The sequence below is a fragment of the Acartia tonsa genome, chromosome 15 (assembly GCF_053477335.1).
Source record: "Acartia tonsa isolate MP-2025a chromosome 15, ASM5347733v1, whole genome shotgun sequence".
Classification (NCBI taxonomy): Eukaryota; Metazoa; Arthropoda; class Copepoda; order Calanoida; family Acartiidae; genus Acartia; species Acartia tonsa.
In genome coordinates, this window is record NC_137274.1 from 20,737,994 (window position 1) to 20,764,311 (window position 26,318).

Sequence of the window (26,318 nt, forward strand, 5' to 3'; positions counted from 1 at the left end):
AATATTAATCCTAAAATTTAAGAATGGTTTAGTGGTTAAATTTTTTTTTAATATATTTCTAAAATATATATATATCTACCTATCTCTTCGTTAATATACCTAGTTTCAGAAAGGTTTAGTGATTTTTAATATACAATACTATAATATATCTATCTCTATAATCTTAAAGAACCTCTACAAATGGACAATTCTCAATAAAAAATGATGGTTTTTTAGTCATTTTGAAGGCTAGTAACGAGATATTTTGAAACAGACAAAAGTTCCTATTATACTCATCAAGGCCTTTCCTGGAAGTACCATGAAGCCATGGTTCTGATTCAATAAATTTTTACTCTCATTTACAAATAGCTATACAATTGTATGTCTGGTTGTTGGTAAAAGGTTGGTAAATATAGGGTAAGGAAGAAAAATATGACTTTGACTGACTTATAGTTGGAAATTCATTATTAAACTTGGAAAATGCACAAAAATATTTAGCACTTTAGCACTAAAAGGAACTGAGATAATAAGAGGTTAGAACTTGAATGTCGTCTTTGCATATTTTTATTAATGAAATACGTTTTTAAGTGCTGGTGTTCTACAACTCTTTGTCTAATTCTGCCCTACTGTATATCTGTCCATCTGTCTGTCCATAACTCTGTTCATTTGTCTATCTGTCAGTCCATCTGTTTCTCCCTCCACATGACTGTCTGTCTGTTCTTCTGACCAAACTTAAAATGCATTCAGCTACAAAACGCCAATAGAACCATAATTGAAAGCTCCATAATTATACACAAATGATACACAAATTACCCATTATGTAGATTATATTTAGTGTTTGAAACATTTTGACACTAAACTATATGATCCAACCAGTAAAAAGTCACCAAGGTTGTAAAGCCAATGAATAACAAAACTTTACTAAAAATACTTTGAGGACTAGTGTAATAGATGAATGGATACGCCTTAATTCTATCATATTATGTTTTTGTCTTATTTTGATTTCAATTATGTGTTGTAAAATAATATTTATTTAATTTTTAGAGGTTTAGTGATTTTAATTGTTAATTTTACTCAGATTTAATGTAATAATATTTTAACCATTTTATGAAATAACAAAGTTCATGAAGTTAAAGGGGCTTTTTAAAATATTTTTTGAAATAAAAAGGAAGCAGAAAACTTTCTATAACATGAACAGAATAATAAAAAAGTAGACTCATTACAGACATACAAAGTTAAAAGTTAAAGATATTTAAAGCATTGAATGCTAATAATTTTATTGGTTATATATCAAGGACAATTAATCCATTATAATAAATGTTTATAATCAAAAAGTTTAGAGTATCCAAATCTAGAATTTTTTTAAAAATATTGCTTTAGATTAAACTTGAATAAAAAAATCACTTTTTACAAATTTATAAGAAAAAAATTTATAGATTTGAATTGATACAAATTAACAAAATATAAACTTACAAACTAAATTAATATGTTATATGATTATTATATCTGTAAATAACTAGCTATATAATGTTTAGATAAAAAAAATTGCAAATAAATAACAGGAATTTTTATAAAATTTGTTTCAAAAGTAATACAATTACACAGGAGTCTAAAGATCTGTGGAAATAAGGGGAAAAATTAAATTATCCTGGCAATTGGATAGGTTTTTTATATAAAAAATAAGATAAGTATTAGAAAATATTTTAATAGCCAGGTTTTAGTATAAAAAAATGCAAATTCATGTAAAGGAGATTTGGATAGAAACAGCAAACTTAAAACTAAAGATGTTGTGCTGGTTTTAATTTTATTTGCAATATTTTTTTAAAAATCAGCATGAGTATATATAATAATTTATGAAATATAGTAAAACACAACATGTTACTGTTGAATATATACGATACAAACTTTTTTTAATTAGTATGTTCAAAAAAATCTTCCAAATATTTGTAAAAATCCTGTAAATTTAAATTTATTTAAACTTTAGTTTTACATTGACAACTGATGAGTGCAAACATCCACAAAACAATTTTGTAATGTCTGAATAAATATGTAAAATTCATATTTTGTTTGTGAGTTAACCTCTTAAATGATACAAAATATATATTCAACAGATAATAAATCAAACTGGCAGAATCTTGAAAGTACAAACATTATTGATTTAATTGAAAGTATTTTATTTTGCTTTTTAAATATCTTATGTTTCTAATACCCACAAATCTAGATTATTTTGTTAGTAGACTGGACCAAATTATATCTTTAATATCAAATTCTTATAAATTAGTCAAAATTCATGCCAATTTGCTTCAAATACCATGTTTAGTAGACACTCAGTCCCTTAATGTAATTAAGATATTCAACAAGACATAAAAGACCAATTAGTCAGTAAACTAGATTATTATCTTTAATAAATCCTTATAATAAAGTAAAAGGATGTTTATATATTTGTTTGTTTGTCTGTGTGTCTGTCTATAAGAATATTGTAATGGTTTCTTTTAAGATATTTTGATCTTTTATTGTCTCTTAATTTGAAATGATTGAGGACACAAAGAAAAATTTCTTTTCAAAATCAAACTTGAAGTAGCAAAAATGGATCATATTCTACATTTTATAAATTGTTTATTTGATAACTCCTTTCAGATACAATTATTGTTTTTTCATCTAAAATATTAAAAATGATAACCAATATTCAAATCATTTCTCGGATGGTGGTTTAGTTTGATCTTTATGAAAATTTTTGTCAAGCAATGTATTATATCCCATTTCCTAAGATTATGTACAATCATAAGATTAAAACCATTTTTTTATGGACCAAGATGCTGAAAGCATAGAATAAAAAATCTGGTTTTAATCTTATGATTGAACATTTTATATCTGCAGAAAGCTGTTTATAATATGATGCTAGAAATAACTATCATTACATTAAGGGAGAAGGTTTGTAACTGGATATAAATTGAGTAAATAGTAATATATATAGTTAATAAAAAAATATGGGGTCATGTGAAGGAAACACAGGTGCAAGTTTTGTCATATTTTCACAGTAGGTTTTAAAAGGTTATTTTAGGTTAGGTTATGTTAATTTAGGTGATTGTCCAGCAGGTTAAGAGCCCACCACAGGGGCTAGAAAGAGCAGAAAAGCTTCTGTGAAAATATGACGAAACCTTCTACTTTGTTTACTTCACATGACACTAAAATATGTTCTGTGAAGGATCTTTATCTGCTGCCGTTGTCAATTCTGAAGTATTAACATTGAATATTATAAGAAAATAACAAATAAATCAACAACAACAAAAAAAGATTTGCTGGGCTGAACTTATTCATAGATTTAAATATTCTACAACAGAAAATTAATAAAAAAAAAGGCTGTTGGAATTTGGTACATTATTCTTAGTTTAATTAAAGTATGGAATTTCAGCTTGAATGATTAAAGAGAATATCCATCTTTAAGGTTTTTTTCTTGCTAATTGCATATGTCAAATTTATGTCATGATTTACCTACTTTTATTGTTGTTCAGTTACTCAATATCAATTCATCTCTTAGCTCCTGAAATATTCATTACATGTTTAAATAAAATAAAATAACAGGATTTAGAAATTTATAATTCTGTTAGCGGTCATTGTGACCAATTAAAGTTACCAAAGATTCACAAAATTATTAATAAATCTTGGTTCATAGAGAATAGAATTATAGAAGAATTTAGTACAAAAAAAAGATTGTCGATGTCAATCTTAAAATTTGTAGCCTCAACACTCGACTCTTTATTTTTTTATCTGTCTGTCTGATTGTCTGGCCCTCTAAAAATTAAGAAACCACATTATTCTTTATCTACCAGGAGCCAATTTATAGGTACAAAAGGGACCTACAGATAAGGGCTGCTTGATAATATGGGTAAGGAAGCAAGCCAGAACTATAAAAAAGGGAACTCCACATACACATTCAGCACTCTAGCTCAACTGTAAGATGGTCAACCCTCTCTTTATCCACAAACCAATGAGAACTCATTTAGGGTTCAGTGTATTAGAGCGAAAACAGAAAATGAGAAAGAAAACATGTTTCCTGCAACAGCTGAGGCTTAAACAAGAATAGGACTTACCATTTTCTCTGAGTACTTTTGCAGTTTCAGTATGCCCTCCACGAAATGCCACATCAAGTGCTGTTAAACCTAGACACATTAATTTCTATAATAAACATTTTAGAGTCACAACTAAATATTTAGCCAAAAATAGTTGGGACAGAAAAGACAAATTGTAAACAGATATATACAGGGTGGGAGGGTAATAGTGGAAAATTCCATGTAGCTTCTTTGTTTAGAAGATAAAAGAAAGCATTGAACATCCTATTATGTAATATAGGAATTCAAGTCAATTTCAGGTTCTCATATCCTCCAGGTCATAGCTCATGTGAACTTAATTTTTTACTTAAGGACATTAAATTTTAAACTTTAGCATTAGTTCACATAACATTTTAAATTTCCCTGCTTACCAACAATTGCTGCAGCTGGACCTGCCAAGTACAGCTGATGCTTCCAAAAATTTTGTTTAGAGAATTCTAATATGGTTCTTTTAGCTTCAAAAATAAAAAAAATACAGCCATTTAAATTTTTCAAAGTTACAAAGCACCTAAAACCCAGGAACTGCTATTCAGCCAATTAATTCCATTTGAAATTGCCAAAAGTTAAGAAAGTATTTTGTTGGCATTTAGGTGTAAAAATTGTTTTTTATCTAACGGAAGGGGAGGGAAAAAAAGGGGAGAAAAATGTGAAGGGGTTGTAGAAAAATTGTCACTCAGAATTGTTTGTCATAATCACATTCACTTTTCCTTGCCTAAAACTAATGGTTGTTAAATACAAGGGCAAAGAAAGCAAAATATGAAACAGGAGACATCCACAAAATGTTTTAGCTCTAATAGGAGCTAAGAGGGGTGTTGACCCTAATCCAGTAGTTACAACTATAATAAATTAAGGAACTAACCATATATATCCTGTTTATTGACATCAGCTCCATTTCCTAGAAGAATCTTCACAATATTATTGTATCCTTTCCATGCTGCAAGTATAAGACTGGTTTTTCCTAGATGAACATACATTTGTCTAATCTATAAACATTATATAAAATAAAAGTATTGTGTAGCTAACAATTGTTTTAATAAAGAATTAAAAGGTAGATGGTTAGATACATATAAAATAAATTAAGAAACTAACCATATATATCGTGTTTATTGACATCAGCTCCATTTTCTATTAGAATCTTCACTATTTCAGTGTGTCCTCTGTATGCTGCATTTATAAGACTGGTACTTCCTATATAAACATACATTTGTCTAATATATAAGAATATTATGCAATAAAAGTATTGTGTAGCTAACCATTATTCTCCTATGAATAGTCATCAACCCCATGTTCTTATAAATAATTAACAGGTAGATGGATAGATACATTTAAAATAAATTGTTTAACTAACCATAAATGTTCTGTATATTGACATCAGCTCCATTTCCTAGAAGAATCTTCACTATTTCAGTGTGTCCTGCCTTTGATGCATACAAAATACTGGTCATTCCTAGAAGAACATACATTTGTCATATATATAAAAATATTATAAAATAAAAGTATTGTGTAGCTAACCATTATTTTCCTTTAAATAGTCACCATCTTTATGTTCTCAAAAAGAATTAAAAGGTAGATGGAGAGATACAATTACAATAAATTGTGTAACTAACCATCATTATTCTGTATATTGACATCAGCTTCATTTTCCAGAAGAATATTCACAATATCAGTGTGGCCTTTCCATGCTGCCCACATGAGACTGGTACTTCCTAGATGAACATACATATGTCTAATACATAAGAATATTATACAATAAAAGTATTGTGCAGGTAACAATTATTCTCCTATGAATAGTTATCAGCACCATGTTTTAATAAAGAATTAGAGGGTAAATGGTAAATGTTCAATTTGGTCAATTTGGAGCAATATTAGAGAGATTTATATGAAGATACTTGTAATTTACCCTAAAATAACTAATTTTATGTTTCAACTTTTTGCTGTATAAAAGATGATTTTACAGCAATACTTTGAAATAAGATATCTCAAAAAGTATTAGATCTAGAAAAATGTTAGAGACCTTTTTAGAAAGCTCCAATATTTGTAATTTCAACTGTAATGTGAGCGAATTTGCATGATAAACATGAAAGACAAAATAAGACAATAAAGGTGGTTAGGTAAAGGTAGTTCAACCCCCCCCCCCCTTAACCATTAGGGGCTACGGGTCAATAGTAGAAAAACGTTATACATACTGTAAGAATTGTCATAAACTCTAGTTTTGGGAAATATTTTTGTGCTATTTGTAGTTTAGGTACTTAAAAAATGTGAGAGAGGTTGAAAAGTTTTAAGTAAGTTGGAGCATTTTTAAGAATTAACCATGTAATATTTTTTTAGATATAAAACTAGAAAATAAGATACTAATATTCAACTTCTATCAGTGGGTAAGTTGGGTAAATTAACTAACCATTTTTAGTTTTAGCTTTTATTTCAAAGTTTGCATTTAATTTTTTAGTTACTTCAACATACTTCAGACATTTACCCAATCCACTCCCCTAACTACTGATATTCTAAAATTCAATTAAAAATAAGGAGGTTGGACAAAAATCTTGTTTATTATTCTGCAGAGGAGTCCTATAACTACAGGGCATACAACTGTGGTGCCCTAACCATGCAGGGCTAACAAATAAAAAACTAACCTAACAACAGACCTATCATAATTATAAAAACTATCTCAAAACTAATTCCCTCTCTTATATTCAATTACATAAAAATGGGTGGATTAAGTGGTCCAAGAGGCAATTTTGGAAAACTACTGAAATTCAATTCTTTGATATTTGATATCAACTAGTTCTAGAGTAATATGTTTTGGTATTTTAATTAAATGTAAAGACTGAGTTAGAGAAAGATATTGATGTAGGATGGTTTGACCAGTCAGTTAGTTTACTTACACTAATATGTGTCTTAATAACTTATGGACAAAAGAATGGACATGCAGATACAGATATTAGAGATATAATAAGTAATTTACCTTTTTTATCCTTTAAATTCACATCAGCACCATTGGATATATAATCCTTTACTTTCTCCAATAGTCCTGCCTCGGATGCATCAAGAAGAAGATTGCCAAGATTAATTATTTTTTCATTCAATTCTAAATATTTATAAATAAGAACATAAATCAAAAATATTGTTCATTATTTTAGGATAAGTTAAGTTATAGAAAGATCTCATTATTATCCCCTTTGGATTTTTTTTCAATTAGGAATATCATGGTAACAACCACCTCCACCCCTACCCCCCCCCCCCTCCCACCTCCCCCCAAAAAACTATTATTCTGGCGCTCATTATAAAAAATTAGATTTATCGTAAAAAATGTATAAAAAATTATGTAAATAATATTTTTGGTACCAAAAAAGACAGATATAATTTGCACTGTTAACCTGTTATAATGTTCTTGTATTCCTCATACTTCTCCTGAAATAATTAAGATGGTTTATAATATTTCTTTTCTTCGGTATTTAGTAGGAATATGATAAATCAAAACTTATTTACACCTTAATTTAGTAAAAATCATTTCATTAAAAATAAAGTAAACCTTACATTCATTTCATCAGTCACATTACAGTTATAGGCTCTGAAAGAAAAATAAAAGATAAAATTACAAATAATCTGATTTTTAAAAGAGTTATGAAGGAGAAAAAATTTCAAGGAATATTTATGATATTGTTCTACTTTTCAAAAGTAATATGTAATAAGTTAATTTAACCCCTTTTGTAAATAAAATGTGTAAAGCTGTAGAATTGACAATTTGTCAAGACTTGTTAAAAAATTTGTGAAAATATCTAACTTCTCATATGTCTAAAACAATTTTTGTCCTATTTAGCATAAATGGATTTAGCATTAAATGATGGAGTGATAGCCCCAGGAAACTTAGAATAACTTCAAACATTTGGGAACAATCATTAAAAGTTATTTAGTCAAATTAATTATTAAAAGTTGGACCTCTTTCCCCACTTGGTTGGGGGTAGCAGATGTTCCCCTGATATTTCAGATTGTTATACAATTTTATGTATGTCCCTTGTTTGATAAAGAATTTCCAACTACAAGTCAGTCAAAGTCATATTATGCTTTCTTCACTCTCTAATATATTTCTAAAAAAACCATACCTTGAAATCTCAACCACATCCACTGGAGATAATTGGCTCTGAAAATAGGCTTATTTAAAATTTAAAGATATTATATAAGGTCAGTTAGATTTAACAAATAACTGGTCTCGGTTAAGTTACTGGTAAAGGAATGTGTAAGGAAATTGCTTATTTCAACTTTCCTACTGGTAAGGGCTCTGATATAAAAAAAATAATTTTGGAGCAAAATAATTATTTTTATGCTTATAGCATATAAATATTAGATATTCATAATTTGACTAAAGATAAAAACTCACAGGATATTGTTTTAGCAAATCAGTGTCATTGAAGTATGTTCTAAAAGGCTCTTTAACAATTATGCATACTGTCCCCTTTTGGCATCCTTTGCTTTCTGTATAATGGGTTATGGAGTAGTAGTCATATGGAGTCTGAAAAAATTTTAATAGAAAAAAAATATTTAGAATTATAAATTTTAGAAGACTAATGAAAAGAAGACATAAAATTGATTAAAATAATCACCCCATGTGTTTCATTAAATTGTGGTCTTTGAGTCATTGTTTTTCTCATATTTTCTACAAACTCCTTCTTTATTTCAACAAACTGGTCACGATCAGGTCTAAATGTAAATCATTAGAATTTAAATGTAATCTAGGAAGATGTATTATACCAGAATTTTGATTACTTTATTACTATTTGAAAAGGTATACAATTTTGTTAATAATCATTTAATATCCATTCACTTACTAAAGTAGACAATAAAACTATAGTGTTAATAAGATATTACAATATATAACAAACTTTTTACCCATTTTGCTATATAACAAATCTATGGTGAAAAGTAAAGAAATTGTCCCCTTCCTTCCCTTTTCCCCCCTTTCCCCCTCTGTTTTGTAGATTTCAGGATGTTCTGAGTAAAATTGAACATAAAACTTTCTTTCTTTTTAGAATTATTTAATTTCGTCTGTAAAGGGCAAAATTTATTTAAAACTTTTATTTTTAGCCTAAAATATGTAAAATTACGTTGGTATTTGTATAAAAAAAACAATAATAAATAGATAAATAAATGTGCTGTTCACATTTGTTTACAAATGGAACCAGTTCTAGTCTGAAACATTTACTATAAAAGCATAGAGCATTCAAATTCGAATTGTAGTCTGACCAGTAAAGTCCTAGTAGTAACACTAGGCACAAACCCTCAGCTATCAAGTTCAAAAGCTTGGTTAGGTAAGTCCTATCATAATAAAGGCATGGAAGCCAGCTTTATTAATTGTACATTTATTACTTTTACTCTTGTTCATAAAGTAATTAAGTGGTAGATTTAATTTAATTTCATTTTATCTTAGGGCTCTAATTCATAGACAATTTAAGTGATTTCAATTAAGCTTAGATTCTTTTTTTATTTGTAGATGTGAGAACCAATCCCTTTTTATGTTTTATGGTTGGGTATATCAAATGTAGTATTTGATATACCTAATCTATGTTATTAATATCAGATATTTAGACTTTATACAGCATTAGAAGATTTGACTGATGTTTTGATAATTTCTAAGATATTCTACCTTTCAGCCTGGATAGTTCAATGTTTGGTAAGATATATTATCTAATTTTTATTTATTTTATTTCTTAATTTCTGCTTTTTGACCTTCCATACTTTTAAAACATATTATCATTCTTATCTAATTCAAAGTCTTCAGCTCAGAATAGATAAGATTGATCATATTGTAGTATAATTTCATTCAAATAGTAGTAAAATCAAGTTAATTTAATGTAATTTAGGTTAATATTATATTTTATTTCAGTAAAACCCCGTGTTAAGCTACATGAGATTCCATCTGATATTTAATATATTACATTATGTTAATTGTTATTATTTATACTTGTGAAATACAAGATTTAAATGTAAACCCCTCTTATTTGATGTAAGAATTAATAACTGGAAATTTAAATTGTTGACTGAAAATCTAAGGGTTACCAGGTCTCAGAATTCACAAAACACCCTCATTCCCCATGAAAACACTTCTGATATATTCCCCTTAAGACTACCTGTTCAGGGATACATCAATTACTAAAATCAGTCATTAAATAAAGAAATTATGCCCCAAAACATGAATATCCCTGTAATAAGGTTTCCCCTCTGGTATACTGGATTTACTTGATTTACCTCACTCAACTTTCTGGCATGTTGTACAGTGAAAAAACTACCCCCCACTTTTTTTGATTTTCTTCAAAATTGAGGTGGGGGGGTTAAAAACTACCCCCCTTATTTTCGCTTTTTGTTTAAAATTAAGAGGGGGGGGGGGTAAAAAACTACCCCTGCCTTATTTTGAATTTTTGTCAAAACTAAGAAGGGGGGGGGGGGTTCGGTGCTCCAGTCTACAACATGTAAGTAAGTATCCAATTTTATTACTAATCATATTAATATTATTTGCTTACAAAAGTAGACAACAAAACTCTAGTGTTAATAAAATTTACAATATAAAACTTTTTACCTATTTTGCTCATGTACAAACCCAAGAACATGCACCAGTTCATGCAATATGATTCTACCTAAGGATATACATTTATCTTTTCAGTTAAAAAAAAAGAACATTTTTAAAGCTAAAGATAAAGTAGAAATCTCTTCTAAAGTAATCATACTTTATGTCTTGATAGATATTTTTGAATAACATTTTATCCATCATGTATCATTTATCTAAAAAGAATACCAACAGTGGTTCTTTTGACCTAACACAAAGAAAATTTAAGAATTTCATAGCCTTTATATAAAGATCCAGATTTTATCTTAACTGGTTACTTTAGCTAACAGTTTATAATAACCTTCTTCACCAAAGCATCCAGGGTTTCCAAGATTTAGTCCCCTATATTGTTTATCATTGTAGCCTAAAATTTTTAAATATAAAGTTTATTTTTCAATTTAAAAATGACATTCAAATATTAGAACTTTTAATTAATTTTGAAAATATTTTTAATCTTTTCAAGAATATAAGAAACTATGTTCAGTTTTTAAAAGTAAATTCTAATTAAAAATAACCTATTGAACCAGAACAATCATATGTATCCTTTTTGTGAATTTTCAACTCTTGTGTAAATGTCTGGTTTGCCAATTCTTTATCAATGAATTGTATGCAACCTAAATTAAACAAACTTTCATGACATTAATTATAATTATGATTTGGTTTCTATAAAAATATCATAAATGAACATTATGTATATATTAGGGTGGGTTCATATCGGAATTAGACAAAGCGGGGATATGCAACAGATGAAATTAACCTTAAAAACATTTCTGACCAAAAACGAATTTTAAAAAATTGAGTTTTAGAACACAACCACTTAAAAATATAATTCATTACTTATTAGTATGCAAAGACGACATTCAAAAATTTTTTTGAATCAGAACTATGGCTTCATGGTGCTCCCTTGAGGAGCTGAATCAGGAACTTTTGTCCGTTTCAAAATATCTCATTCCTAGCCTTAGAAATCACTAAAAAAACAAAATTTTTTAAGGTTTATTAAGAATTGTCCAATTTGTAGAGGTTTTTTAGATTTTCTCAGGCTAGGAACGAGATTTTTTGAAACGGACAAAAGTTCCTGACTCAGCTCCTCAAGGCATTTCCAGGGAGCACCATGAAGCCATAGTTCTGATTCAATAAATTTTTGACTCCCATTTACAAATAGCTATACAATTGAATGTCTGGTCGTCAGCGGTTGTAAGACTTAGGATAAATTTAAATCATCCAGAGGTGTATTATATCTATATAAATTGAGTGCAGATCCCCGCTTTGGCCTCAGAAAAAAAATGTCCAAAATCGACCCACCCTAGTATATATATCAAACAACAACAAAAGGAGAACTTTAAAATAAACAAAACAATTTATTGCTTTGCTGTTTTCCAAACCATTTATATTTTAAAAATGTAAAATGCACTATGGCCCTCTTTATATCTTAATGTCAGTCTATCAAAATTTTATACAATGGCAAACTGTTAATATTGCAATATAGTACAATGGAAACAAAATAAATATTTATGTATTAATGACTATGTTGTCTTTTTAGTAGCAATTTAAAATTTTACCTTTAGGTAATTGACCCTCTATTATTTTCATTTGTGACTTTATTGCATTCTTCTCATTATCTGTATACCTAAATAATTAATTATGCAAACAAATGTTTCTACGGTGTGTCCAAGGTAAACTAATTTATTAAATGCTTATAGAAATGATTGGCAGCTAACTATTGAATTTAGCTTGGTGAAATTTTACAGCAGCTTACTTTAATATTATCCCATAAAACAGCCAGTAGTTGACGGCCAAATTCTTTTTAATTTTTTGAAGCTAAAGTAGTAAAATAATAAGCATTTTAAAAAACAAAAATTTGCATTGGACACCATGCCAACAAATATCAAGACTGTTAGGGACTGTAAAGGTATGATGGTTTTCTGTGCTTATAAATCATAAACATTTTCTTATACATAATATCTCAAAAGTCTTTTATTAATTTAAAGATTAAATTTTTGGCCAATTTATACAAAAACTAACTAACCATATGTGGAGAATCATTTATGTAAAATTTAACGCTTACAGATTGGGCCCCAATTCCCACTTTAATAGATCGAGGGGGGGGGGGCTCCAAGAGCCCCCCCTCTATCTTGGCTCCTGTTACAGATAAAGACATAAAAAAAATTTTCTGGTGGTTCATGCGTATTGTTAGAGAAAATTATTCTTCTAGTCATAGCGGCCAGACCTCTCCTTAGTCGCTTTTTAGCAGCCAGCCGCTATATTTTAAAACAGCTGTAGAGAGGCCAATTTTGCAGCTGGGAAGACCAAAATTTAGGACGAACTTTTATTTTTTCATAACCAAAAAATTACTTTTTCTGATCATCGCCAAAAAAGGGCAAATAACGAAATACGACGGTTACGGCGGTAAACGGCGGTTGGCGGCGCCAATCAATATTTTTATCTGTTCATTGTTGCTCAAGGATTTACTAAAAGAAATTATGGGTCTCTAGCTGTAATAGAAGCCACGATATTCAAAGTGTATGTCTGTAGTAAAAGCCAGACAAAAATCGGTCATAAAGGCGGTCAGGGAGCAGTAAACCGGTCATAACACCACTTTTCTCAGAAGGTCATTGATATCTAAGTATTCACCAAAAAATTTCGTAATGTGGAAATTAAGATTTATTTAGAATTTTTTTAAAATTTTGGTGCTACCCAACGGACTTTGACCGGACACCACAACGACACAGACCAGATATCCTAATAAAATCAACTCTTGCCGACGTATAATTACTAAACTTAAAAGTCATGAGGTCACAGCTCTCCATCTTACTTACAAAAAAAATGAGATTGAAAAAACTAAAGGGGGGCTCCTGGAGCCCCCCCCCCCCCCAATCTGTGAGGGTTAAAATAAATTACCAGGTTATTTAACCCTTAAAGATCAGGCCCTCTGAGAGTACTTAATTGATCAAGTGGGTGGCATTTTCACCCTATATCTAACCCCTATTAAGCAGTTCTTACTTACTTAGTCTAACTAGAAAACAAGGAATTGAGGATAACTGATCAGGTTGCTTTAATTTAATTTTTAATTTAATTTTATCAAAATTCATTTTTTTAAATCAATAAAACCCCTTTTCCCCTTAGCACCCAATAACACATATAATGTGACTAAAGAAATTCCCAATACCCATAAAGATCTTTATGAATTTATCAATGCAGCTAAATTTGTGATCCAATTTATATCCCCAACAATAGTAAAACAAAAATGACTATTCTAAAGTCCCATAAAATAAAGGGAGAGGTGGGTAGGACAGCTAAAGTAACCAAATATCTCAAAAATACTCAAAAAAATATGAAATGAAAGAACTTATTGCCTTATCCTAAGATACCACTTTTTCACTGAGTATAAAACAATAAAATTTCCGAAACTTAAAGGGAGTGTGAACGTAAAAATTTCTCATCTGATTATCAAATCTTAACATTTTCTAAGCACATTTCACTACACTGATCAACCAGAAACGTCCTATTACTAATTATTATTCCCTTCCTCTCAACCCCCCTGAGTACCTTAGCTTCAATAGGAAAGAGGGGTAAAACCTTTTAACTTGTACTGTCCAAAGATAATTGTTTAATTTAATAAAATAAAATAATTAAATCTAAATTATTTATTTAATGTATATAACAAATTTATTCCAAGAGCCCCCCCCCCCCTCTATCTTGGCTCCTGGTACAGATAAAGAGGTAAATTTTATTTCTGGTGGTTCATGTGTATCTTTAGAGAAAATTACTTTTTCTAGTCATAGTGGTCAGACCGCTCCTTAGCCGCTTTTTAGCGGCTATTCGCTAAATTTTAAAACAGCTGTAGAGTGGCCAATTTTGCAGCTAGGATGACCAAATTTGGGACGAACTTTTATTTTTCATAACAAAAAAATTACTTTTTCTGATCATTGCCAAAAAATGGCAAATAACGGAAACCGCCATTTTTGGCAGTTATGGCGGTAAAATGGCAGTTGGTGGCGCAAATTAATATTTTTACTGTTTATTATTGCTCAAGGATTTACCAAAAAAAATAGAAGCCACGATATTCATGACATATGTCTGTAGTAAAAGCTGGACAAAAATTGGTCAAAAAGTCGGTCAGGGAGCAGTCAAACGGTCATAACACTACTTTTCTCAGAAGGTCATTGATATTTAAGTATTCACCATAAAAATTTTAGGTTTCTACCTTATACACAAAAGTCATAATGAAGAAATTTAGATTTATTTAGAATTTTTTCTAATTTTTTTTGGTACCCAACTGACTTTGACTGGACACAGACCAGATATCCTAATAAAATCAACTCTTGCCAACCTATAATTACTAAACTTAAAAAGTCATGAAGTTACAGCTCTCCATCTTACCTACAAAAAAATGAGATTGAAAAAACAAAAAGGGGGGGGGGCCCCCTCCCCGATCTGTAAGGGTTAATAAGTTAGACTAAAATAAGAAAAATAGGTGCTTTAATCAATTTCTGATGTGGAAAGGTGCATGCCTCTTAAAGTGGCTGTGAATTTGCAAATAACGTTATATATATAGGTAGATAACTGAAAATTGAAGATAAAATTGAAGAAAATTGCCTATTTCAACTATTTAATTAGATGAAAAAGAATTTTCAAATTTTCTGAACAGTTCAATACCGCGCACGTCATTTTTATGAAAATTAAATAATAAATGCATTAAATACAAACAACTGTAATCATTTATAGAGAATTGCATTCAAAATCGATAAAACATTGTGTGTTTCTTTTATTTATCATTTAATAGTAACACACTTGACAATCATTTTAATTATAAAAAAATCCAAAAACTAAAATTAGTTAAAGGTCAAAATTTAAAATATATTTTACTGTCTCAGTATTTGTATTACCTCTCTCTCTCTCTCTATATATATATATAAAGGGCGTTTAAAAAAAAACTGCTTTTTCGAAATTTGGGAAACAACCATTAGGAGTACAAAAAAAATAATTATATGTCAATATTCTCTATAAAAATATGCATCGAAATTGTTACAGGTGTTTTTTAATATCTCTGAAAATAACGGCGCATTTTAAAGCATAAATATTTCAAAAGATGCGTATGATGCTTTTTTTCTGGTAGAATTTTGTGCCTTAAGGTTGGTTTTCAAAAATTTATTCACTTGAAAACAACATTTTAATACGGCCAATACAATTTTCTACCAATTACACTAAAAATTTCACTTAAAATTCCCTCACTGAAAACAAATATTCAGTTTTCTTTTTGTATACTTAAGAAACATGACCTTAAAAATTGCTCATGTTCGTAAATCCCCACCCCTCATTTATTCCTATAATCCTTTAATTTGATTGACAGGTTAAGATATAAACTCATAATTTATCCATAATTTGTAATTAAATTCTTTAATAAAAAAAATTCAAACTTCAATAACTTTTTTATCTTTAGAGATTTTTTTGTCAAATAAAAAGGTGTTTTTTTTCTTTTTACTATAACCTACGTTATGAAAGAAGATTCTTTTACTGCAAATGCATCACAATCAAGAAATGTGAAAAAATGACAAATTGCAGTTTCTTAAAAATGCTTTTGTGAGGAGCTAAAAAGCATTTCAACTTTAAAACTCATTAAGGTACTTTTCTTATACCTTTTTCTAAATTAATATTGAAATTCTACATTTTTTTTATACATAATAAAAGAGTTATTTTAATTTTTCTTGCACAACATTTTTCACATAAAGCATTTTTGAAACTATGTACCTATCATAGAGGCCATATTTTTAGAGATAATGAAAAACACCTGTTATAAATTTGATGTACTTTTTTACAGAGAATAACTGTATTCCTTCTGGTTGTGTTAGAAAAACGGAAAACGCAGTTTTTTCTAAAACACCGTGTATATATATATATATATCTCTCTCTCTCTCTCTCTCTCTCCCTCTCTCTCTGTTTCTCTTCTTTCTCACACATTCATATTTTACCTGGGGGGTTAGTTGTTAAATAAATATTATTTAATGTATAAAAAGAAACCAAATCTAAATTTATATTTTTCTAAATTCTATTTAATCCACAAGCAACTGCGTCTCTAGTATCTCAACATGTGGCTCAACACGTAGCGCATTCGCTTGTCGTCGGGAAGGTGATAGGTTTGAATCTCGGTCCGACACCGCGTAAAAAACTAAAGACGTTAAAAATGGTTCCCACTGCTACTATGTCAAATGCGCGACGTAAATAGTTAGAGTGGGGGGAATGCCTTGGCCCAAAACGGGCGCAACTCGTTACCATGCACAGTTAGGACTTCTCAGACAAAGGTCTTGCATCACAGAGAGTTGGTTGTCTGTAATGTACTGTACCGCGGGTATGAGGTGAAGGACCAAGAGTCTGGCCTTGAGTTGACAAGTTGACTGTTCAGTCCAAGTGCAACTAACCCATACGACATTAGCATATCTAGGGATATTCAAAGGAATATAAAAGGGCATAAAATAGCTTAAAACCAATGAACGACTTTTTTAATAAAAATAAAATAGCCTAAAACCTTTCCCAAAACTATAAGAAGCTTCACTGTAAAAGTGAACCATATTGTTTCAGCGGTCCCTTCTCTACAGATAAAAAAAGCTTACAACTTTATAAAATAGGATATTGTTAAATCTTTTCATTTAAAACTCACCCTCCCTATGTAGATGTATGCAGGGAGGAAATGGATATTTGACTGTTTATTACTTTAGTTCCCAAAGTTAATGTCATTTTGTTAGTTGGCTAATTAACTTTGGGGACTTTCATAGAATTTTAATTGGTTGGTTTATTACTTTGAATGCCCAAATGTTTAAACCACTAAATATTGTTTACATAATGGGTAATTTTGTGTATATTTTCATTGTGAATTTATCGGCCTTTGTCTTATGCCTTTAGTTCCCTGGTTATTTAGGTAGCAAGGGGGTTCGTGGGTTGGGGCGTTAAGTGTGTGTGGGTGTTAGTGTTATACTACGATAGTGTGTGTGTGTGTGTGTGTTAGTGTTATACTACAATAGTGTGTGTGTGGCAAGATAGGTGGGGTATGTGTGTGTGTGTGTGACGAATTACAATAACTATTCATTGGAATAAAAAAAATAATGTTTATTTTTATGGAACAACTTTAATAAAATGATTGAATTTTTTGCTGAAGTATATAGCAAATATAATACATTTTTACTTTTTAAACAATTTAATTCTTAAATATCATTCTTTCTATAGATATAAACAATTTTTCTATTGTCTTTATACCGGCTCAAACATACCGAAATTCGGTTAATGTTTTTTTAAAATAAACCAAACTTTTTTCATTACATTTTTAAAAAAGTTCGAAGACAAATATTAATAGAGATGTATTACAAAAATATTTCCTAAGTATTGATTTTTTTGTTTTTATCTGTGAGCGAAGAAATGGCTTATTATTTCATAGTTTAATTGTTGCACAGATTTTAATGTGAACTTTATGTGCAAATAAGCTCGGCATTTTAAACAGAATTATTTCTAACTTAATTGAACTTTTCAGGCATTATTCTATGGAAATTACTTAAAAAATAAGAAAAGGTAAATGAAAATACATTTTGAAAAAATTAATTCTTAATCACTTTAAGGGTTATTATTATTGCTGATGGAACTTATCTTGATGCTCTATATAACTTTGATGCTTAGAAAATGTGTTTATTTCCAAATTGTTGTTATACTAAGTAAGTTCAACAGCTAGAGACAACATCGCTCACGCAACATCTTAGCTGCCAATGTAAATACAGAAGCAACACAAATATGAAATTATTTTATTGTCTTTTTTTTATTATATTGGAAAATAAATCTACTACTACTAAATCTCACTATATTTTTAATTATCTGGTTTATATTTTACCTCCTTCCATAGTCCCATTCATCCATAAATAGGAATGGTATAGTGCCATTATACCATCTGTAACTTGTATTACTATAAAAAAGATACTGAGATTTTGATAAAAAAAATAGTGGTATTAAAAAGTCAGAAAATTTTGTAACTGTAACACATCTAAAGTGAAGGCCCAAAAAAACCTAAACCCCATAATATCAAATTCTCTGATATTTATTTTACCTGACAGCACTATAACCAGAATCATAATCAACATCACCTGTTTCATTAAAACTATAAATTATTGGATAGTTGCTTATTCATTAGTTTTTTATTACATAAATTTTTGCAATACATTTACTCTCAATAAAATTTTAATATAATTATACAGGTGTTTTTTTTATTAGATTAAAAGTAAACAATTATGAAACCTACAAGGATATTTAAATTGGCTTGTAGGAGTCCTGGAATAAAAATGATGTATTTTTGTTTTGGTAATTCAATGAGCTAAATAGAAGCAAAACTTTATTTCACCAACATTTGAAAAATAAATTATTGCATTAATCAAATAATTGTAATTATTCATGTTTTTTTAAATAAAAAAAAATCCTACTGTCTATATCTTACATTCTTAATTATATATTCTAGGTGAAAAATGTAATTACTTTTTATTTGAATTAAAAAAAAAACTCTATCTAATTATAATTATCATTTATGATTTATGCAGCTAGTTTAAACAAAAGTATAAGATAATTGATAACAAATATATGATTTTTAATATTCATTAAAAATAATTTATTAGTAATAACCTAACAATAGATCTTCATAGTCCTGAAACTCATCTTGTCCAAAGTTATTTTCATCACTTCCAGCACTTTCAATTGTACTTTCATTTCTCAATATTTTAAGAATTGATTATTATAAATTTATTGATTATTTAGTAATGAAATAAATTAATATGGACTATGTACATGTTATACATTTTATACTTCAACCCCTTATGAAATTCAAAATACAAATACAAAATACAACTACCAATAAATAAAAAAAATGCAATAAACTAAGCTATTCCAATAAATGTTTTTTTAAAAATGAGAGTTAAAATAGATTATGTTTTTCTTATGACATATAATCTTGGTGGTGAGTTGGGTTGCTTTCTTTATTCAATAAATTTTACTTCTAATAACAAAACTTTGAACATGAATGTCAAATAGCCAATAATAATAACATTGTTATGGACTCCTTAATAAAAAATACCTTATTTGCTTTGGTCCAAGTTCTATAACCTTCAGAAGTTCTTGAAACATTGAAGGTCCTGACATTTAAATTAATTTAGAATTAAAAGATTTTATCAGTACAATTTAAATATCATTTAAAATAATAATCTTAAAACAACTTTATTAAAAAACTGGATTTTTTTTAGGTTTAAAAAATCACCATTGGACTGAAAACAGGCTGGGTGTCCAAGTGACATAGATGCATTACATTGACCTAAAATAATATATTTATAAAAGATATGTTAGTACAATGACAAATTTAGGAGAGGACAAACATACTAGAGGGACATCTCTAAAGTTGAATGCCCTTTCTTTTTTTAATTAGGAGATTTATTCAAATATTTAAAGACTATTTTATTAGGAAAATTAATGTTGGACAAAAATCTATCTAGGTGAAACAAATGTTTATATAATTAAATATTATAAAAGGCCATCTCAGTCAAATAAAGAATATTTATTAGGGTGGTTCACTGTTGGACATTTTTATAAAAGACCATAGTTGGGATATGCACATGATTAACCCATTAGTGCCGAACCGGGTTTTAAAACCCGGTGCCAGAAAATGTAAAAAAAACGGTTTTCGGCTTTATAATTGCATCATTCTCATTATGAATCCCCCCTCTACTACTCTGGCTTTCATTTCCCCCTGGAGCAGGTAGTTTTTCTTACTTCCGTTTGCCGGTATAGAGCAACAAAGTTTGAAAATCATGAAAATTCAAAATACCCCATCTAACTTTTTTGTTTTTATAGTAAAGTTGCTGATTTTTTTCGTTAAATCTAAAGTTTATTGACAAGTACATCTATTTGTGAATTCGTTTTATTTAAATTATTATTTTTTATATGATTTTTTTATCGTTTTTTTACGCCCTATATAGGCCCGGTTCGGCATTTCCATTTTGAGTCTGAAATTTTTATTACCCGGTTTCACTAATAGATCTTTTTTGACAACAACAACAAACAGGGTTTTTTTACCCGAAATCGCCAGCTAAACACGAAATTTGAAATAAATCGCTTCGTATTATACTTGTAGCTCTTTAGATTACATGAGGTTGTGTAGTTTTCAATTACGGATCGTATCAAAGTTCTAAAAAGTGTTCATCTCACTTTTGGTGTTCAAAAATTACATTTTTCGATTTTTGGTCAAAATAACCGGGTTTTAAAACTGGGGGAAAGCACCAAAAATGGGTGTTAATGCCTGGTTGGTATTTATGGCCAAGCCGAACCGGGTTTTTTTGCAACTTTCCTGTGCACGCCACTAGAGCAAAACAAAAAAATACGAATTCCGTTTTGACCATTATAAAGCTTCCCTGAAACTTACAGCTCGATCGGCCCATAAAAGTGGCGCTCGGCACTAATGGGTTAAATTAGAAAGGCAAAAGAAAAAAACTAATTTTACATTCACATTCCAGTTCTACATAAATTATATTACACACTTTAGAATTTACAAGTATGCAGACACAATTGTTTTTTATTGAAGGATATAAATATTTTTGTTCCAATCATGGCAGTTAACCAATTGAAGAGGTTAAACTTTGTTTGTTTGCAACAAATTCTATATTGTAACCTAGCTAGACTATATGTAACCTAGAAAGAAATTTGAAAATCCTAGAGTAACCTAAACCCTAGTTGTATTTTGTTCCTTTTAAAGTTTTTATGAAATAGTGCTTGTCACAATATGTTAGATTATATATCTCTCTCAATTTATGCAAATTTTGAAATTTTAATTTTTGAAAACTTACTCCATCCAGAACACTTTGCATATTTGTCCCTTAAAAGTTTTAAGTTTGACCCAAAAAGTATTTGTTGCACATTTGTGAGTGTTCTGATATTTTCTGTGTATGACTTGATTTCTTAAATAATTTGGAAAGTTTAATTTTTAAATTAACTGATTCCATCCATCTACTTACTTTTTCTTCCAGGACACTTTGTTGATGTATCTTTTTTGTCAAAAAACAAGCAGTTGCCGCAGTCTTTCATATCCTCCACTTCTACAAACTTAACTGTGTCTAAAATTTAAATTTAAATTTGGCAAATTGTAAGAATTAAGGCAATTATGAAGTAAATAAATACAATCTAAACTATGTTTATGATTACAATCTAAAATTATAATTCTTCATCAGTGAAGAAAAAACAAGACCTTGAAATGGGAGAGCTTCTATAATTTCCATTTGCTTTTTAACAAATGCTTTTTCCTCATCTGAATAACTAAATCAAATTTTTTTGTATTAAACAAATGTCAAATTATAATGAAAGGGGTTTACAAACTTTTAAAATTTGATTTTATCTTGCTCAATAGCTATGAATGATAATATGGTCATACTCCCTTTAGGCAACCAACCCTTTAATTACATGACCTTTGTCTGTGCATGGTATTAAGTTACGCCTGTTCTTGGCCAAGGCATTCTTCCTACTCCAACTATTTATGTCATGTGTCTGCATTAGGAACTAAATTATTAAATTGGTTATGACAAAATAATGTGCCAAGTTTTGAACCTTCCCAACAACAAGCTGCTGTGCTATATGTTGCTAAAGTCTGGGCCCAGTGGTCATATAAAAATAATTAGCTAAAATCACAATAAAAATGATATGTAAGTTACACTCTTTATTTGCAACATTCACTTTACCTCCGACCATATCCATGTTCATCCATAAACATATACATAACTTTTCCATCAGACAACAAAGTTGTGTTGGACCTAAAATAAATGTCTAACTTAAAGGGAGCCTGCAAGAAATACACTGTTCTATCTGCTAAAAATAAGGTAGACCCTACTAATCTTCTTTGCCTCTCATTTTAGGAGTGTGGAAGGTAGAGTTTTTTTCTTTTCAAATAGCACAAATATGTTTTATTGAAATATCAACCACTATCTTTTTCCAGAACTACTTGTAAGATACAGCAGTTTTTGCCAACAATTGGCTGTGACAATCTGTTGTTATTGATATTGAAATAAAAGTATTTTAATAACTACTTTAATTATCTTTAATCTGGTTCATAGAGAAAATTATAGGAAGCACAATGAAGCTTTTACTGATTATTACCTTTTTTACAAAGGTTGGTTCATATATCTACACAAAGCTAATATCTATTTGTCCTATCATTTTTTAGCATATCTTTAAATATAAAACTTATCACCTTGTACAGTTTTCAGATACATCATTAATCAGAGAACCTAAGATTTAAAAGAAATTAAATTATTATATTTATACTGGAAAATGATTCTTAACTGTTGTTTTAATAAATAATTTCCTAGATTATCTCCAAATGATGAAATGGCTCCATCAATAATCTTTTAGTAAACCAATATTTATTAGAATATGGTCCACCAAAACTTATATTTATTAAATTCCACTTGACATGTACTAACTACCTGAACCCCCCAGTTCCTGCAAGATATCTAAACCTTATCATAGCAATAAATACAACTCTGGGGAGCTAACCTGAGCTAAGAAATGTAAAACTTAAAAATAATAGGAAATATACCTGTTACAACTCCATTTTTAAAAACAGCAGAGTACTTTTCTCCTGAACTCTTGATTATTTGTCCATAGCCATGAGGTTTACCATTCAGAATTTGTCCAGCATATACTAAGCCATCATCAAGTCTCAACCCAGGTGAAGTCTAAATTTTTATTTCCATTATGGCTTCGAAACCAATTAATATCCAATAGATAAGAAGCAAATCTCAAACACACTGAAAAACCATGCATTGTATTATATCCAGTTTTCTATGAATATAAAAATGTACAATCACAATATTAAAACCATTTTTTTAGCCTGTGCCATTGGCATTTGGAACAAAATCTTATAATTGGTACATTTTTATAGCTGTTATTGAAAGCTGTTTAAAATATGATGCAATAGATAAAAGCAACTATTCAATCCTTATTCTAAAGTAACCAGATGTCTGTTTGTCTATGTGTGTTTGTACTGAAGGATCTTGCTAACCGTTAAGCTGATCTGTTCTCCTTAACAGGATAGCTTTTCATAGGTCCAGGGAAGGTTACAACTATTTTGGGTAAGGGTACCCTCCCCAGAGAAATCGCCTCTAGAAGAAAAATACCCTCCAAAATATCCCCCCCCCCCAATTTTTTTTTCTTTTTCTTTAAAAATCTAAAATAATAAATTATGTTATCAAACTTGACTCTCCCCTTCTCAAGTGCCCCTAGAGGCATAATCTAGTTATCTTTATTAAGCACAAACTTTTTAATGATAAATAAAAATCGTCAAATTTTGCAATGATCCCATAAAAAGTAAAAAAGCAAAAAAGTTAGATAAAAAGTATCCATTTTAAAAATATACTCATACACTTCACACATTATACACATCTTTTACATGCATATACATAAAAGACTATTAAGAAGATAAATTATTGGTTACTAACACAATTGACAATATCTATAGTTAGGTAATATTTGGTAACATTTGTAACAAGAAAAAATGAATATTTAATAAACCTGCTCAAGGACAGATATCTGTATAAAATCAAAATTTTCATCTTTCCAGCATCTAAAAAAAGATATTTTTAGATATTGGCTCTTCATCTTACCTTAAATGAAAAGTTTGTAAAAAATATGTTTATAAAATGTACTATAATTTTATTTTTTCTAACAAACAAAAATGACCTCAATTCCTGGCCATCATCTTGAAGAGTAAATATGAAGTGTATAATCATCAACTTTTCTGTCCCATCATCCTTCAATTCTGCTGAATAATTCCTAGGAAAATTAATTATATCAACAAGTTTGATTTTATCTGTGAGTCTGTCTGTTGTAGCATGAACCATGTATCAACTATGTAAAGCAAAAGAGGCATTTTGTCGTATTTTCGCAATGGCTTTCATTATTTTATGTTTGTTTAGGTTAGGTTATATTAGGTAAGGTAATTGCCCAGAAGGGCTCTGCAGGGTTAGAGGCCCTCGCAGTTTTTAGAAATAGGAGAAAAGCTACTGTGAAATTACAAAGAAACTCCTCTTAAGAAGCATTACCACAAGAGGAACTATACGCTATTTTTCTCTCTCACTTTTTAAAATTGGAAAAGGGGCGGGGGGAGGTATCTGCACCTATCCAACCATATAAATAAATGTGTATAATATGTCTTTTTGTTGCTTGACGGACTTACATACCAAGAATTCATTAGTACAAATAATCATTACAAAAAAAACTTTTTATGAATAGACATTTTCTATAGACAGACAAATTGACATTTTGAATTATAGAGTAGCTTTGCAAATGATTAAACTAGTTGTATGTGGTTACCTTTCTCCGAGTGTCCAGTAATGATTTCCATCATTATTATCAACTATACATTCAAATGTGTTCATTTCACCTAAACATGTCAATTCTCTGAATGAATGAACCACTGTGTTTACAAAGTAGGATTAGAATATGATAATCATGGGTTAGTAATAAGAAAAATAAAATAAAAATATCTTTTAGTTGGTGGTTTATGAGTTAGAAAGTCGTTTTTGATGATATAGTGAAAATAAAATGCCTGTTTAAGTTGCATACATTGACAAGAGAACGATTTTTAAGCCTTGATGTCTTTTAGACTTATACATAGCAGAAAATTGAAATTCATACGAATGCCTTACAAATATAGCTTAAACAATTAAACAGGAAAATTATATATATATTTATAAATATAAGTTCAAATGCATTTCATGCAACTACCTCTTTTGATACATGAATTTATAATACCTGCTTTTACTATAACTGTTCCATAATAATGCAGATACTCTTGACAGGACACTAAATATTATCATAAGGTCAAAATTTTCATATTATATATTTTAACTAGTGGATATGCCCTGTATAAAACTCTAGGGCCACTTAGATTGGGTGGGGAGAGTGGTGATATATTAAGTCTCTATTCATTCACAGGAGAATCGACCTCCCCTCATTTAAATTTAAGTTAGAAAAGATGAAAATTTTTATGATACAAACCTTGGTACAAGAGTAAGCATATTATGTTAACCCAAAGTGGGTGAAACTGTTTCATTGTGCAATTCTTCTGAAATATATTACAGGTATAGGAAATTGTAAAAATATCCAGGGATCTAAAGGGATAAGACAATAAATGGTATATTGATATACATCCTCAATAATAACACACAAAATTACCCCTTCTGTAGATTACAATTTATGGTTGGAATTTAATAAAAGTCCCCAAAGTTGTTAAGCCAATGAATAAGAAAACGTTATGATATGACTTTAGGGACTAGAGTAATAAATAGAACAATGTCCCTTCCCTTCAATGCGGGTAGGAGGTTTATAACTATTTTTATTAAAAAATAGCACAATCAGAAAAATTTGTAACTCCATCTTTCATAAAATTAAATTTCTAGGCAAAAACATTAAGGGTGGGTTGTTTATTGAGCAACACCCCACCCCTCCCCCTGAAATAGACTTAACAAAATCCTAGTTTACACATTCTAAGAAAGCTAGTTTTTAATAACTGAGAAATAAACACTAAAACATATGATCAGAGCATCTTTGAATAGACATATTATTTTAGAGAT

The 26,318-nt window shown here is 29.3% G+C and overlaps 1 protein-coding gene and 1 long non-coding RNA gene across 2 annotated transcripts in view; both read right to left on the reverse strand.

Moving 5' to 3' along the window:
• Window positions 1-1,239: 1,239 nt before the first annotated feature.
• Window positions 1,240-26,318, reverse strand: part of LOC145307619 (uncharacterized) — a 60,371-nt gene continuing 35,292 nt past the window's right edge. The window contains exons 2-4 of the long non-coding RNA XR_013875526.1: window positions 4,071-4,139; window positions 3,472-3,520; window positions 1,240-3,211 (exon numbers count right to left, since the gene is read on the reverse strand). This is a non-coding gene — a long non-coding RNA (uncharacterized LOC145307619). The remainder of the gene's footprint in view (window positions 3,212-3,471; window positions 3,521-4,070; window positions 4,140-26,318) is intronic.
• On the reverse strand, window positions 5,691-25,806 carry LOC145307521 (uncharacterized). Its single transcript, XM_080149976.1, has 26 exons — window positions 25,744-25,806; window positions 25,498-25,548; window positions 25,057-25,126; window positions 24,424-24,516; window positions 24,256-24,307; window positions 23,282-23,420; window positions 22,934-22,970; window positions 22,425-22,496; window positions 21,938-22,005; window positions 21,708-21,806; window positions 19,961-20,014; window positions 19,781-19,838; window positions 19,333-19,418; window positions 18,767-18,803; window positions 18,554-18,625; window positions 12,243-12,310; window positions 11,199-11,297; window positions 10,985-11,047; window positions 10,657-10,714; window positions 8,687-8,783; window positions 8,464-8,595; window positions 8,189-8,226; window positions 7,623-7,656; window positions 7,463-7,496; window positions 7,051-7,173; window positions 5,691-5,794 (listed from the first exon to the last, which is right to left on the reverse strand). The coding sequence occupies exons 1-26, from the start codon at window positions 25,796-25,798 to the stop codon at window positions 5,691-5,693; spliced, it is 1,893 nt and encodes a 630-aa protein (XP_080006102.1). The 5' UTR covers window positions 25,799-25,806.